This window comes from Anas platyrhynchos, chromosome 3 (genome assembly GCF_047663525.1).
Source record: "Anas platyrhynchos isolate ZD024472 breed Pekin duck chromosome 3, IASCAAS_PekinDuck_T2T, whole genome shotgun sequence".
Taxonomy (NCBI): domain Eukaryota; kingdom Metazoa; phylum Chordata; class Aves; order Anseriformes; family Anatidae; genus Anas; species Anas platyrhynchos.
The window spans coordinates 111222254-111237949 of NC_092589.1; the positions used below are offsets into that span (position 1 = coordinate 111222254).

General features: G+C 41.5%; 1 protein-coding gene and 1 long non-coding RNA gene across 4 annotated transcripts in view; one reads left to right on the forward strand and one right to left on the reverse strand.

The window, feature by feature from the left end:
* LDAH (lipid droplet associated hydrolase) overlaps window positions 1-12184 on the reverse strand; it is a 117691-nt gene extending 105507 nt beyond the window's left edge. The window contains exons 1-2 of one of the 3 annotated variants that reach the window (XM_013093357.5): window positions 11973-12184; window positions 11283-11389 (exon numbers count right to left, since the gene is read on the reverse strand). Coding sequence is in view for 1 of the 3 variants with exons in the window: in XM_005012903.5 (XP_005012960.1) it covers window positions 11973-12006 (34 nt within the window). In the remaining 2 variants the exon portion in view is untranslated. Of the gene's footprint in view, window positions 1-11282; window positions 11390-11640; window positions 11768-11972 lie in introns of those variants that run through there. The other 2 variants (XM_005012903.5, XM_072036485.1) reach the window with 2 other exon arrangements.
* On the forward strand, window positions 11796-14601 carry LOC140002260 (uncharacterized). Its single transcript, XR_011808592.1, has 2 exons — window positions 11796-11914; window positions 13805-14601. It is a non-coding gene; the product is annotated as an uncharacterized lncRNA (long non-coding RNA).
* Window positions 14602-15696: the final 1095 nt, after the last annotated feature.

Below are 15696 nucleotides of genomic sequence, written 5' to 3' on the forward strand. Positions count from 1 at the left end.
GACATTAAAGTTGACTGAAATATAAATATACAAAAAAATTAATGAGAAGCAAAAAAAAAAAAAAAAAAGATTTTAATCTTTAAGTATCTAGTTAGGATAACATTAGCACTTTCAAATCTTTTTGCTAAGTGAAAAAAAAAGTCATTCATTGTTGAATACAGGGATCCGAATTCTATTTCCTAATCAGTTTGTGAAAGTTTAGGCAAGTAAACTCAACCATAAGCTCTAAAAAGTGTTATAGTAAGTTTACTTATTATCATACTGAAATATCTCACGCTGAACAGACTCTTAAACCGTGGATATCTGTCCTGTCTGTACTGCAGAGCAACCACTAGAAAATAAAGACATCTAAAGCCAAAGTTTCCAGGACCCTGATAGAGGGACACTCAAAGTCAAAAATGCTTAGTGTTACACAACTTGGAAGAAACAGATCTGAATGAAGCCATGAAGTAATGATCTTCAACTACGTAAAACAAAGTGCACTTGTAGAAACATTTCTTTACTTCCTCCAGTTCTCATTTGAGGTTTTGCAAGGTTTAAGTAAAACAGTGGACAAGACCTAGAGTACTTTATTTTGAATTAACAAAAAGTACTTTGAAAAAAATGAGCATAATACAAACAGAACATGCTTCTGGAGGGAAGAAAAAAGTGTTGTTTAGTACTGTCAATTACAGCACTGTTCTCTGGATGAAGTTTTTTCCCCCCCCCCTCCATCTATCTACTTCCCCACCAAAAAAAAAAAAAAAAAGCTCTATGAATGCCAAAGGAGAAAATTGTACTACTTCTTTATTCATCACATTACCATTTGTAGCTTACAATGATGGGAAGGTATGTAATTGAAGTGAATACTTTCAAACAATAATACTAAGGAGTAATTTGCAGACAGTAATTCCTGCTTTTCATAATTCCTGCTTTTTATTTCTTAATTACTCAAAAACTGAAAGATACCAATAACATCTCTGACAGAGAAACCCAGTTACATCAACAACCACCGTAAAATTCTAGCTTGTCATCCATTTTCTGAGGTGTTTACAATTCAAGAAGCCTTATCCAAAAAAAGTAAATTTTACACAGTTTCTAGTTGCAAACCAATAAAAAAACAGTTTGTCGAGTTTCATTCTGAACTGATTTTACTGAACAACTCCAAAGGGAAATCCCACTGGCAATTCTTCATTCACGAGTAGCATCTGCAATATAAGGTCATAAACTAAAAAATGAAAAAGGAAGGCCAGCAACACATTTTAGACTGAAATGGTAGACTTCTCAGGTTCACATCAATGTCTGTAGTAGCTTTATTCCTCTTTTTAACATAACTTCCAATTTTTAGTATGCACAGCACTGTAGTACATGAAAATAAGACTGTGCACTAAAAAAAGTTTTCTGAAAAACTGCCCACATAAGACAATTCCAAAAGGTTTCCTAGTACTCACTCCTTGTAAAAGCTTAAGGATTTTTATTTTCTTACTTATCATTGGGTTTTTCATTTGGAATTTTATGGTCTGTATCAATACAGATGGACTGAAGAGAAAAACAGAGAAAAGGAACTGGATATACTTCTAGGATGCTACTCAGACATGTTTTAAGAGAAAATGAATAATATTCCCAAATACCTATGGTTCTTTGTTCTTCATAAAAGTGGTTTTCAAGAACAATGCTTCCATTATAAGCATCTATCTTTGGAATTAATTGCCTGTATCTCCCATAGAAATATTTAAGACAGCCCATCAATTTCCAGATGCATTTAATGGATGGGTTTTGAGATGAGGTTCCTACTGGCTCAGCCAGCTGGCAGAGGGCACAGCTCGTGCCACTGCTGTAGGCAAAATAAGGAGAACTCAGAACCACAGACTTGGCCAGAGGGAGTTTCATGAGTCATCATGAAAGAGAAGAATACAGTTAGAGAAAGAGATGCAACTATGTAGGAAATCAGTCCCATGCAGTATTTTCTCTCATCTCCAACCCCTACCCATACACTCTTAAGCATATGTGGAAAAGTATTACAAGAAGGACAGTTTCTGCCAACAGCATTTATCTAGTGGGAAAGACATGGCTCAACTTCTGCTACAATACAGAAACATGGGCTTTGACTTACTGGGTAGGGCTTTAGCCCAGGATTAATTAACACACCCTTAACATAGGTGTCTACCTGAAAGCAAACTCCTCTTACAGGATACAGAGATCTAGGCTACAGCAGAGGGACTGACCGGTGAACCACAGGACCAGCCCCTATGTTTCTACCTCTGGATGAAGCAAATCACCCTGTAGTCAGCAAAGCCTATCATGAGAGCTTAGACACATCTGACATACTTAAAGACACTTAAAAACAAACATGTATATTTAAGTGTCATACCACTGGACTCCACCCACTGCCACCATACCAGATGAGAATATTTGGAAACAAGTTATCCACAAGTAACAGATAATTTCTGCCATACAACTAGATCTCTTCACATTCATCTTTGTTGCCAGTGACTTTAAAGCAAAATGTTAATAGTAAAAGCAACCTTCTTTTGCACCCACAATGCTTAATTATTTATGCAACTGTCCTGATATTAACTGTTCTACCTTACACGATTACTTGGAGTTAAGGTTTTATTTGAAAGCTCTCTTGGGAAAAACAGTACTTGTGATCTACACTCAAAATACTATTCCATGAAAAACCTATCACAAACTTGGTATAGCACTGCATAACATAACCAGAGTAAGCTGTTTAAAATGTGGCCTACAAATTACTCAATCTTAAGACAGGACAAACAGGTCGCTGTACCTGATCTGAAGAATGATACTTAAGTGAAGGAAACAGTGGTAATCACAAGGGCAAAGATAATCATAACACCACAGAACATCCTGAGTTGGAAGGGACCCGCAAGGATCAGTAAGTCCAAGTCCTGGCTCCAGACAGAACCACCCAAAATCAGACCTATCTGAGAGTGCTGTCCAAATACTTCTTGAACTCCAGCAGACTTGGTGCTGTGATCACTACCCTGGGAAGCCTGTCCCAGTGCCCAACCACCTCTGGGTGCAGAACCTTTCCCTAACCCCTAGCCTGCCCCTCCCCTGTCCCAACTCCATGCTATTCCCTCTGGTCCTGTCCAGAGAGCAGAGCTCAGCACCTGCCCCTCCGCTCCCCTCGTGAGGGAGCTGCAGGCCGCCATGAGGCCTCCCCTCAGCCTGCCCTGCTCTGGGCTGAACAAACCAAGGGACCTCAGTCACTCCTCATATGTCTTGCCCTCTAAACCCTTCACCATCTTTGTAGCCCTCTCTAATAGTTTTATGTCCTTTTTATACTGTGACACCCAAAGCTGCACGCAACACTCAAGCTGAGGCCACATCATCACAGTAGAGCACGATAATCCCTTCCCTCAACCAGCTAGCAATGCCATGTCTGATCCACCCCCAGGACATTGCTGACCCTCCTGGCTGCCAGGTTACACAGTTGACTCATACTCAATTTGCTGTCAACCAAAACTCTCTGATCTCTTTCTGCAGAGCTGCTCTCCAGCCTCTCATCCCCCAGGCATGCACTTAAAGCTATGGTTGTCCCTTCCCAGGTGAGGAATCCGGCATATGCTCTTGTTAAACTTCATATTGCTGATGACTGCCCAGCTCTATACTTTGTCCAGATCTTTCTGTGAGGCCTGTACACCCGCATGAGAGTCACCAGATCCTGCCTGCATAGAACAGTGGTGGAACCAAAGTAAAGGAAAAGGAAACAGTGAAGCGCACTTGACATATGCTCTTCCACAAAACCATATAAGACACATCCAAGGGTGCCCAAAAAGCTGGCCAAGGCTGCTTTGAGTCCATTCTCTGTCTTTTGATTTGTCACAGTGACTAAGGGTGGCACTTGAAAACACCAAAAAAGGCAACCATAACGCACATGTTCAAGATGGTGGATGAAGGGTACTAAGGGCCAGTCAGCCTCAACTCAGTTGTCAGAAAGCTGTCACAAAAAATCCTTCCCAAGTTGTATTCAGGCACACAAAAGTGACTGAGAACACCCAGCATGGATTTGGCAACGGCACAATGTGCCTGAATAACTTCACTGCCTTTTATGAAGGACAAATGACTCAATGAGGGGAGAAAAGTAAATATTGTTTAGCTTAACCCACAAGACTCAACAAAATCCTGCACAACAAAGAAGAACATTGATTTACTATCCATATCCCTTGAGGATCAGTATTGTTCAGAGTCTTCATTAATTATCTGTACAACAGGATAGTAAGCACTCTCAGCAGGTTGGTGCATAAGACCAGTCAGAGATAGGGAGAAAGAGACCAACTCAAAACATTCCAGGGCCGTGCTGCTATCCAAATGGACCTTGACAGGCTAGAAAAGCAGCCTAACAGAAACCACATGAAATCCAATGGCAAACAGAAAGTCCTGCACCTGCAGTTGTTCAATAAACCAATGCAGCACAGTGGGTGCTCATGGGTGAGAAAGTGGCTTTGCAGAAAAGACACTAATGGACAACAAACTGGATGAGTCAGTAGCATGCCCTTGCAAGCACATACAAGGCTGCATTTGCCAGAGTAGCCAGCTGGTTAATTAGTATGATCATATTCCTCTGCTTGGCACTGGAAAGAATGCATCTGGAGCACATTGTCCAGTTTTGGACTTCTCATTAACATACTGGAGAGAGTCAAGCTGATGACAATCAAGATGATACAGGTGCTGAAGCAAGACTCGTGTCTAAAGGACAATGACCAACAGTTAAAAATTGAATGGATGATAGATATGAGAGGTAGTAGATCCTCTACCCTTGGAAGTTTTTAAGAGTCAGCTAGACAAAATAATTTTGGTCTGAATAGAAGGTTGGACCAAACTTTCTCTACAGGTTGGACCAAATGTTCTCCACAGGTTTCTTTAAACCAACATTTTACTATTCTTAACAGCCCTGAAGTACCAGAAAAGATCAGGGATGAAGTGCTACAAGGATCTCAGCCAATTTTTCTAGTAAAGGCAGCAGAGAGCTTCATGGATATAGTAGATGACAACAACAAAGTATATAGGTCAGAGAAAAGGAATGTGATCAGCCCCCCAAAAACACTGGAAACTGAAGCAGATGTATTCCATCAATTAACCGCACCAGCTTAAAAACAAAAACACCCTAATTGGTGAGCTTACGTGACTGATTTCAATATCGCAATGCGAAAGAGCAACTGGAAAAATAGGAAGTAGGATTGCTCCTGCTGACTGCTAGATGCTAAGGCTCTAACAGTTTCTGCAACACTGCCCCCAGAACAGAACCATCCAGACCTGACACAAGCTCCTTGATTTGCAGACTGGAACTAACATGCTCACAGCAAAGAGCTGGTAGCAGCGGGAACAGACAGACTGACCTGGTAGGAAACCTGCAACAGCGAATGAGGGGTGGAATGCAGGATGCCTACTGCTCAGCAAGAATTTCTTTAGACAAAGTACAAACAGTAGATGCCAGATTTTCAGTAGAAAAACTAAAAGCAGAGGCCAAAGACTTCGCAAGCTGTTGTGACATCGGTCACAAATCTTGGCTTGCATTCTGTGTAAGAAAAGCAGCAACAGTAAGTAGCAAGTAAAACTGAAACATTTCAGCATCTTATTTTACAGTATAAATTCTGCCAGTCATATGATGGAAAGGACATGCTAGCCCCTTTCATGCTGAAGCAGTAAGTAAAAACCGTTGTGTTATTTGTGAAAACAAGGGAAGCCCAGTGGACATGTCAAATGAAGCAATGTAGTTAAATGAAATAACCCAGTAAAACACAACATCTATACCTCAGACAGTTCAGAACAGTAGGCTGTTTCCATCTAAAACAAGTGAAGTAATTAGGACTTTTATTCAGGGATCAGTCAGTGACCTAGAAATCTGAAGCCCTTAGCTTGTTTTGTTCCTGCGTTTCCCCCTACACCATTTCTTCCTCAGTTAGAAGAATTTCACTGATGACTGTGCAAAAATGTCTGTGAAATGCATGGTAATGGTGTACAGGCTACATTAATGCTTATTAATGCTTACAGCTGTAATGATAAAAAAGCTGAAGTGCAAAATGGAAAACAGAGCTAGTTTTCATTTCAGAACCTTGTACAGAGACATCGTCCAGGAGACTGTGCACAGACCTGTGTATGAAGAAGCCTGGTTTTAGAACTGGTCCTCCAGTACAATCAGAAAACTTTGATTTTATTATAGTTAATAACATTGCTATTATTATCATCAAGAATGCATATGCTGTCCTGGGGGAGGAAGGAAGACAGGAAAAGAACTTCTGGGTATCAATTTTGTACTGGACAAATGGTCCCTTGTAAGCACCAAAAACTATAATGTCAACTATTGAGAAACTTTTCAGCAAAGCAAGGCAGAATTCAAGAATCAAAGCTTTAGCTTTAAAAGGTCCAGATTGTGTGGATTCAAATCAGGAATAGATGGATCTGTTTGCTGAATGTCTCCGATGAGCTACAGACAGAAGAGGGGATCTATGGCTGCAAATGCTTTTTATTATAACATTGTCTACGAGAGATCAACTACAACAGAAGAACTGTTTCCATAATATTTGTCATCAACCATGATCCAAAGAAGGTGCTTTGCACCAATATGACAGTTTTGGGGGAGGGCGGGGGGTGGTAAAGAGTCAAGAAATCAGAAAACATTTTCAGATCCTATAATGCTACTACATGTCTACATTAGTCTGATACAAAATTATTTAATCATGGTCAATAACCCTGGGGAAATGGATTAGGAAAGCCCACTGTAGCTTCTACCACTCCTTAGACCTCCCTGAGAATTTTCTTTTAACAGAGTTCAGCACATACTAGTGACAGCAGAAAAATCAAATGGAATTATTGTCAATTAACATAAATAAATGATAACAGAACTTTTACCACACTCTGTCTTGAATTCTTCGCTACTCTCACGAGGATGAAACAGCTAAGGCTATAAGGCATTACAGCATTCTTTATGAAAACATTCACAGCTGGAAGCATCAACTGTTGGTCTATAGCACCCTACACAGTAGGCAAAGGCATGTAACATTTCCTTGTATTTCTGGCAACAAAACACCAATTTTTATGTTTGATCTCTTTCTTCCTTTGTCAAAGACCTCAGTTTTTGTTTGTGCTGATGCTCTTTTCACAAGGTCCTGAAACCTACAATCATAGAATGGCTTGGGTTGGAAGGCACCTAAAAGATCTAGTTTCAGCCCTCGCCGCCATAGGGAGGGACATCTCCTACCAGACCAGGTTGCCCAAAGCCCCATCCAGCCTGGCCTTGAGCACCTCCAGGGATGGGGCATCCACAGCTCTTCTGGGCTGCCTGTGCATCACCACCCTCACAGTAAACAATTTCCTCCTTCCATCTAATCTAAACCTATCTTTTCTTAGTTTAAAGCTATCACCCCTTGGCCTATCACTCCACCCCCTGACAAAGAGTCCCTCCCCAGCTTTCCTGTAGCCCCCTTTAGGCACTGGAAGGCCACTATAAACCTTCCCTGGAGCCTTCTCTTCTTCAGGCTGAACGACCCCAACTCCCTCAGCCTGCCTTCATAGGAGAGGTGTTCCAGGTCCTTGATCATCTCTGTGGCCTTCCTCTGGACTCACTCTAATAGATCCACGTCCTTCTTGTGCTGGGGGCCCCAGAGCTGAATGCAGGCTCCAGGTGGGGTCTCACAAGAGCAGAGCAGAGGGGGACAATCACCTCCCTCGCCCTGCTGGCCATGCTGCTTTTGATGCAGCCCAGGATACGGTTGGCTTTGTGGGCTGCAAGCGCACATTGCTGGCTCATGTTGAACATCTCATCCCTCGACACTCCCAAGTACCTACGCAAATGGGCGTGCTTCTGGTCTAAGGGTTGGGGAAAAACACTTGCTCACCAAAAAAACATGATGCTCCTTTGATGTTTAATTTCTGCTATCTCTAGGGAACAGAGAGTTTTGCACTTTTTCAAGAGAGAAAAAAAACCAAGGTAAGTCAAACAAGTATTTGGCTCTGTAAACATGTTTTACGCCCTTATTTTTTATTGTGTATCAAGCAACCTACAAAAGCCACATTTCTGTTGGACTGCTGCTTAACACATAGAGGTAACATTGACAATATACAACAAAAATAAGCTAGAATTTAAAGTAATGTTAATCTTTATAGGGTTTTAAACCAGAGCACCTAAAATTTAAGATTTTGAAGAAACGCCCATCTTTCAGCAGCATTAATGACAGGCAAAAGAAGCAAAAAGCAGTTGCTACTTCATCTAATGTCAAACAACTCCTTTTTCACCACCTATTATATTCACTACTCAAGGGGGAGGTCTGTTCTTTCTTCTTGTTAAGTAAGGCAAATCTCAAAGAGCATAATGAATACTAGCAAGAAGCAGATATCAAAGCAAAAGAAAACCTAACAACCATACACCGATCCTATTAGCATCAGGCTGTCCTCCATTTGGTTTCCTGATCCTTTGCTGTGCAGCATGAATCTTTCTGCAGAACTATTCATTTTTTTCTCACTTTCTTCCATATTTTTGCATCAGTTGCTCTCCCTAAGCCTAACACATGCTCTGAATTCAAAACACTAATTTTTTCTGCTCTTCCTGTTCTATTATTTCAACTTGCACGTGTTCTTACATCAATTGTTTATCTCACCTTCAGCTTGAGTATCTAGCTACTGCTGTTTTCTTGCTTTCTAACAAGGACATAGAGAATTAGTCAAAGGACTGTTTACTTACAGTGGATCAACTTACTAGTCTCAACAGCATTTCTCGAAGTTATCCCTCAACCTATGCTTTCTGCTTAGCACCTCCTGCCTATGTTTTCTGCAGCAGCTGTACATTCTGAAATTCATTTACTAGCCTCATCAGGCTAGGAAGGCACTGCAAGGCATGACAACAAATAGGCCTTGTGCAGCCCTCGGCAAAAGACAATCAAATGGGAGAATCAATGAACATGAGACATAAACAAGAGACAACAAAGAAGAACATTAAACAGCATTTGACATCCCCCTGAGTTGCTACAATAACATATTATAGTTGTCTGTACTATTATTCTAAGTCCTAGAATCTGAGTCTTTCCCAGTAAGATGCGATGGTGAGCTCATCATTCTGCTAACAACGCGGATGGGACAGCAGCTGAACAGCCAGGCTGGAGAAAGTGGTGCAATAGCTGAAAAGTTTGTCCAAGCATCTGTGCTCTGACATTCAGACTGGCAGTTCTAGTAACAGGAGGATCCAAGTCGATTTGGCATGCTGGAAACAGTGATAGCTTGTTCCTCAAAACAAGAATAATCCCTGAAGCACCACTATTTTGCACAAGGCCCCTACTTCTCCCATCAAAATAGTCCTACCAACCCCTGGACAACACATGACTAAGTACAATTACACACACATACAAAGCATGTGTTCATCAGGGGTGCAAATATAATCTAGTTATTACCTGGTAATTGTTTTATTTCCAATTAGTGCTCCAATTTCTTCTAAAAGGTAAAATTTGTGTGGGTGGATTTCTACAAAAAAAATCCTATCAACTTGTTTTGCTGTTGTTGTTTTGGTTTCTTTTCTAAAAAAAAGAGATTTGAGTAAGCAACCTGTCTAAATAAAGGAAAAGGGAACAGGCTGTAAATGGAGTCAGATGAGACAGAAAAAGAAAAGCAACGAAAGAACAGCATGGCTACTAGCAGCAGCAGGAAGCGAGGATACTGAAGGAAGAAATCCTGTCACACTTGGATTTGCAGCATCTCTGTTGAGACACTGTTCTGGCACATCAGTTACCTAATACATGAAAACAAGGCACTTACACAATGCACAGCTGCATTAGGAGTTTGTGCAAACCTAGCTAGGTAAACAAACAGTTCTCACTGCACTCATCCACAGTGTACTCAGGCTAGGATTCCAGGTTTGTTTCAAGCTAAAGACTCAGTTGAATTCAGACCTTTCATACTACACATTTTTCTGTTATAAATGTTCTTTTATCAGAATGACTTGCTTCCCCCAGCGTAACCGGTTTATAAACCTTAGTGAGCATCTAAATATTGTCACGCTGTAAGCTGGAATCAATTTAGACAAGCTCTTTAATGAAAATTCACACTATTAATTACACGGTGGTTTGTCCAGAATAAAAAAGCCATAGTTGTGCCACCATTAACAACGTGCCCAATCTAAATAAGCAAATATTAACTGTCCTTTATATGTTGCATATCTGTTGTCTGTACAACTGTACACAAAACAACACTAAATCTTAAACCTTGAGAGTTTGCTCCTAATGTTTGGCAAACATAACCTAGACATTATCCCAAAATAGGGACCTCCCCTTTTTCCAGCCAAGGTACAAACATCATAAAAATCAATTGCCTTTTTGATTACTCATTTACAATTTATCATAGTTGCATTTGTAAACCAGATGAAGCACATAAACAGGTAACAACCCATCACTGTCTCTTTGAATTTAAAAAGTAGGAAATATCAAATTAAGTAGCAGGTAGTAAGTTCAAAACCACTAGCAGTTCATCCTTAGTGAGTATTTGAGCCACAGAACACCTTGACACTAGATATTGGGAACACATGGGTGCTAGGCAAGAACAAGTTCATGGATAAGAAATCCACTGTAGAATTTTAAGTCTTCAGTATAGTCGTTCCAGAAAGTTCCTGGGTTACATGTTGTTGCAGGCTGAGTGAGGTAAAGAGGAATCACATATGCTTGCCCCTTTCACAAGCATCTGCTCAGGGCATTGTCAAAGATTCTTGAGAGACTGCTGATTTCACCTGCTTCCATATAACCTTTGTAGTAACTCCACAAAGGAAAACAATAATTGTTAATGTTATGACTTACCTACATCTGTAAATATGTGACTGCTTCCTTCACTAGCATCATAAACAAGTGCCACGAGAACACAGGAAATTGCAAGAAGCTTAACTAACACTTGAAGGCTTATAATCCCTGATTCACCCACAATACAAATTCATTTACAGATACCACAACAGATCCATGCAGATAGACTCTCAGACCTTAGCTGAATATCACAGCATCCCAGAGGGCCTGGAGCATGCTGCACCTTGACAAATGAGGGCCTGCATCATTCAAGCTGTCCCAGTCTTCCGACGATAAGCGTTTAATACCATACATGAGTTGCAAGAAGAGAAGTCGCTCCATCATTTTCACAAATACAGCAAACGCGTTACCGGGAGGAAAGCCATCAACAACTGTCATGCTTCCACAGCACTCTACAACCTTCATTTTCCTTCACCACCAGCTTCTGTACCACCTCCTACACCACCTCTGACCCTGCCACTCGCCCCCTGCCCGGTGCAGGCACCCCTCTGCTGCAGCACCCACCTTCAAGCCTACGCCTGCGGTCAGTGATGATGCTCTGGGACCAGACTGATGGAGAAGGGCGTGTACGCCTGCCAGGCTCTCTGCTTTCCCAAACCACGTGAATTACTCTAATAGAAAAAAAACATCATTCTTTCCCCTTAGAAATCTCAGCTTACTTTATGCTTATAAGCATTTATAATCTTGTTTCCCACATCTATAGGCTACAGAGCTTTTAATCCTACCTGCTTCGCAACTTGCTGCCTAGATAACCAGCACCAGTCAGCTGCAAGAGATGTTTTGCAGAAACAGGTAGCGAGATACTACAGGAAAACCCTGCAAACAGCATTATCGCCGTTGTTTTGTGAGACGAGAGACGCACCTTAGGATTTGACCCTTGAAGTTTAACAACCAGCCAAGGGAAAAGACACAAAAACCAAACACAGGGAGGAGGTACAAAGCACGGGGATGTGTTACAGCAGCAGTTACCAACGTTATAGGGTGGAACACGGCTCGGGGACCAGCGCTGCCGTTACGTAAGGGCCAGTGCTCACAGCACGGGGATGGGGGGGGTGGAACAGGGACCCCTGTCCCCAAATACAGAGCCTCCACCGAGGGCTGGGCAGGCCCAGCGAGCCGGGCAGGGCCCCCACAAGGCAAGAAGGCACAGGGGAAAGGATGGGAAGGGAGGGGAGAGATCGCTTGGGCACGTACCTTCCCCTTTGGGGGGCTCCGCGACGCCCAGCATAGCAGCGGCGAGGGACCGGCGGCGCCCCCAATGTCTGCCGGGGGCGGGCAGCTGCAGGCGGCCGGGGAGCAGCGGAGGGCGGCGGGGCCGCTCCTTCCGCCTGGGGCCGAGCTGGGGTGGGCCGGGGGCGGCCCCGCTCCTCCTCCCCGCTCCTCCCCGCCTCGTCCCGCTCCTCCCCGGCGGCCGGGGAGAGGTCCCGAGGCGGTGCCGCCTTCCCCGGGCTCCGCCAGGGACGAGGAGGGGTAGAGCTGGGCTCCCCGAAGATCCACCCTCAGGGGGGTTGTTGGGGTCGTGCAGGGTTGGCCTCGCCTCAGGGTTGTAGTTTGGGAGCTTGGGTGGAGGGGGAAGAGGGTTTGGAAGAGGAAAGTGAGGCAGCCGTGCTCAAAAGGTGAAGGAAGGAGGCGTGACAGAAGCTTGAACACGCCCCTCAAAATTTTAAACGTCAAAATCAGGAAAGTAGACAAGGGCATAAAGCTGGATGCCCAGGATGTAAAATCAGTGAAAAAGGTTTTGAGGATCAGCTTGGAAAAGGCCTCAAAAGCAGAAGGAAATACATGCATGCTCTCAGACAGTAGGGTGCCCAAGGCTTGAAGGCTCAGGGAGAAACCAAACCCTGTTTGGCTATGAGGACCTTAGCAAGGTTTTCATGCCTTTTATATATATATATATATATATATATATATATATATGTTGGAAGAGATCTTTCAAGTTGAAATTTTAGTAGAGAGAAAGTAAAAAATAAAAAAATAAAATCAGTTATCCAACATCTAAATGTTTCTAACAAGAACTTGGATGATTGCGAACCAGTAAGGTCAATGCATGTGTTGAACAAATTGGTGGAAAGAATAATGAAGACAAGAATGAGTGGAATGGGAATAAGTATGGTATGCCAGATAGAGCATTATTTTTCATAGAGATATGTCATGTCTCCCTCACAAATCTTTGGGAATGTTTGGAGGAGCCAGGTGACCACATCTGGACAAGGAAAGCCGGATTTCCAAAAGGCTTTTTAATAAGAGGCTTCATCAGACTCTTAAAAGACTCTTAAAAGGCTTGGCTGTTATGGGGTAAAATTTACGTATGGGGTAAAATACCCAGCCAAAAGGTAGGCAACAGAAGGTAGGAGTAAATCATCATTTTTTTTTTTCCAAATGGGATGGAATAACAGGTAGAATTGTACAGGAATTTGTGCAAAAATCAGCACAGTTCAACATATCCATAAATACTCTAGAAAAGGAGATGGATGGTGAAATAATAAAAATTGTCATTCAGACTGAATTGCTCCAGTTACAAAAAATTATTGTCAAGTTGCAGAAGGACCTCAGAGTTCTGACTGATAGAGCAATAAGATGATAGATAAATATCGATGCATGAGATAAAAGTCTCAGTGCCTAGACAGAACAGGCTCTGAAGAAATGGTTGCTGTTCCTGAGAGAGGCCTTGGCATCACAACAGATGCTTTGTGCTCAGCAGCAGCCAGAACAAAATAAGATTTAGTAACTGTCTGGAAATGGACATCATCATTCACTGTATGTGACTATGATATGCTCACTTCTACGTGGTCAGCAGTTCTGGCAGATCCCACCTCTCAGAATAGGCATAATAATGCTACAAAATCTATAGATGTGACAGTGTTTTTCAGATTTGTGAAACTTTTCCATATTGAGAGCACTAAATAAAATGAAAGTCTGAAGCTGATGGGTGACGGAGGCTGGGGGAGTAAGGACTGAAGCCCATACAGTGATGTGTGAAACTGAGTTGAGTACACAGTAATTCCTCATTGTTTTGTCTATTGCAGAAACTATGGAAAGCAAACCAAGCTAAGGGACAGCAGTTTCAAAACAGAAAACATTTTAACATATTTTTAGCTTCACTGGAAGTGTCACAGTTCCCAAAAGTCTACAGGATCTGCAAAAAGATGGGACAGATTTGTTGAAGGGAATCCCTCAGGGGCTGTTGAGCTTGGAGGTGCTGCTTGGAGGCCCAGAGCCATCATTCCTCTGGAGGCTGAATGGATGCAGCAGGCAAGCTGCACAATGTACTTACCCTTTCCTTGGCAGCTGGTTGTAGATGCTATCGAAGACAGAAAGGACTTTCAGCCTGATCTGATAAGGTTTTCATATTCCTGTTTACAACTAGCATCACTTTTTCTGAAATCTGTGTCGAGCCCTGCAGGCCATTTCTTGTTTCAGATCTCAGTTTATCTAATGTGTGTGTTCAAACTATCAAAGTACTGCCCAGGTGCCTGAGATTCTGTTGATCAGAGTGCAACATTTTATTAAACTGTTTATAAAATTCCTCTGCCAGCAGCAAGTAAGCTCATGGGTGAATGTTAAAATGACGACTGCAAGTACTACATTTCAGCTGAGATGGAATTGATAAGTCCCTGCAGTGAAGTCACAAAGAAGTCCGATCTCTCACTTTGTAGTACAGCGAGGCAATTTGCCCCGCTCTGCTTTGAATGGACTTTCAAAGGAATCAGTTTCTCAGTCCTGGATTTCACACATGAATTTCTCTTCTTGAGGAAATCATTTCAGTGTTCCCCACTTTAAAATGTTAATAAAAATAGCCAAAACCATGATGGTTAGATGTAAATTCCAAGGTTGCTGGCTTTTGCTTTGCAGTTTGTGATGATTGCTAGCTGTGATGAGGGTAGATGACAGAAAGCAAGAGGAAGGGCTTTGCATGGTTCCCGCCAATATGATCTTGCCAATGTTCTATTTATCAGTAACTGAGTGCTAAATTGTTTGCCCTTATTTTCTTACATTTATTTTAATAGCTGTGAAAATTTGTGGTTGTTGTCCTCAGAAGAGAAGTATAAGCTGGTTTTATGTGAGATTTAGTATGTTTTTTACAGTGCAGGTGCTCAGTGACTTTTAATTTATTAAGTGAGACCATAAGACTGCTGATTAGCATAAATTTTCACAGTGTTTTCTCCTGGGGGATGGAATGCATGAACAACTCTTTCACTTTGCTTGAATTACAGAGGGGTGGCTTAAATTATTCTCACACGCATTTTAATCAAACTAGATTCCGTGATATGTTTACATTGCTCAAGACATTCCTCATATTCATCATTATCCTTAGTGTTAATAATATTTGTAATAGTTCAGTGTAGGATAGCAATTCATTGTTTATTTTATTTTATTTTATTTTATTTTATTTTATTTTATTTTATTTTATTTTATTTTATTTTATTTTATTTTATTTTATTTTATTTTATTTCATTTCATTTCATTTCATTTCATTTCATTTATGTATTTATTTATTTGTATTTTACTTGTTATTTGTAATGTACTCCTTGGATAGGTGTTATTTGTGAATTAGCAAATATGTCTCATACATATCATATATTAACTTTGCGGATTATATATCCATAGTTGATCTGGGTGTTTTAATGGGTAGTAAACAAATAGTAAAAGTAGAGGTTAATCAAAACAGTCCCTATGCTATCAGATCAACATTCTAGGGGTGGGATATGAGCTGATGGAGCAGCTGTTCTGAGGGCAACATGTGTTTTGCTTATTAACCCATCATCTTAGTTGGTCTAGCCATTCTGTAGTCATCTGGGACATTAGACAATCATTTATTTCATTGCTGTAATTGATCTTTAAGTACATATTTTCATCACATATTCTCACATAAGGAGAAAAATCTTGATCCCTTAAGGGCATCTCTTCACCATTTCCT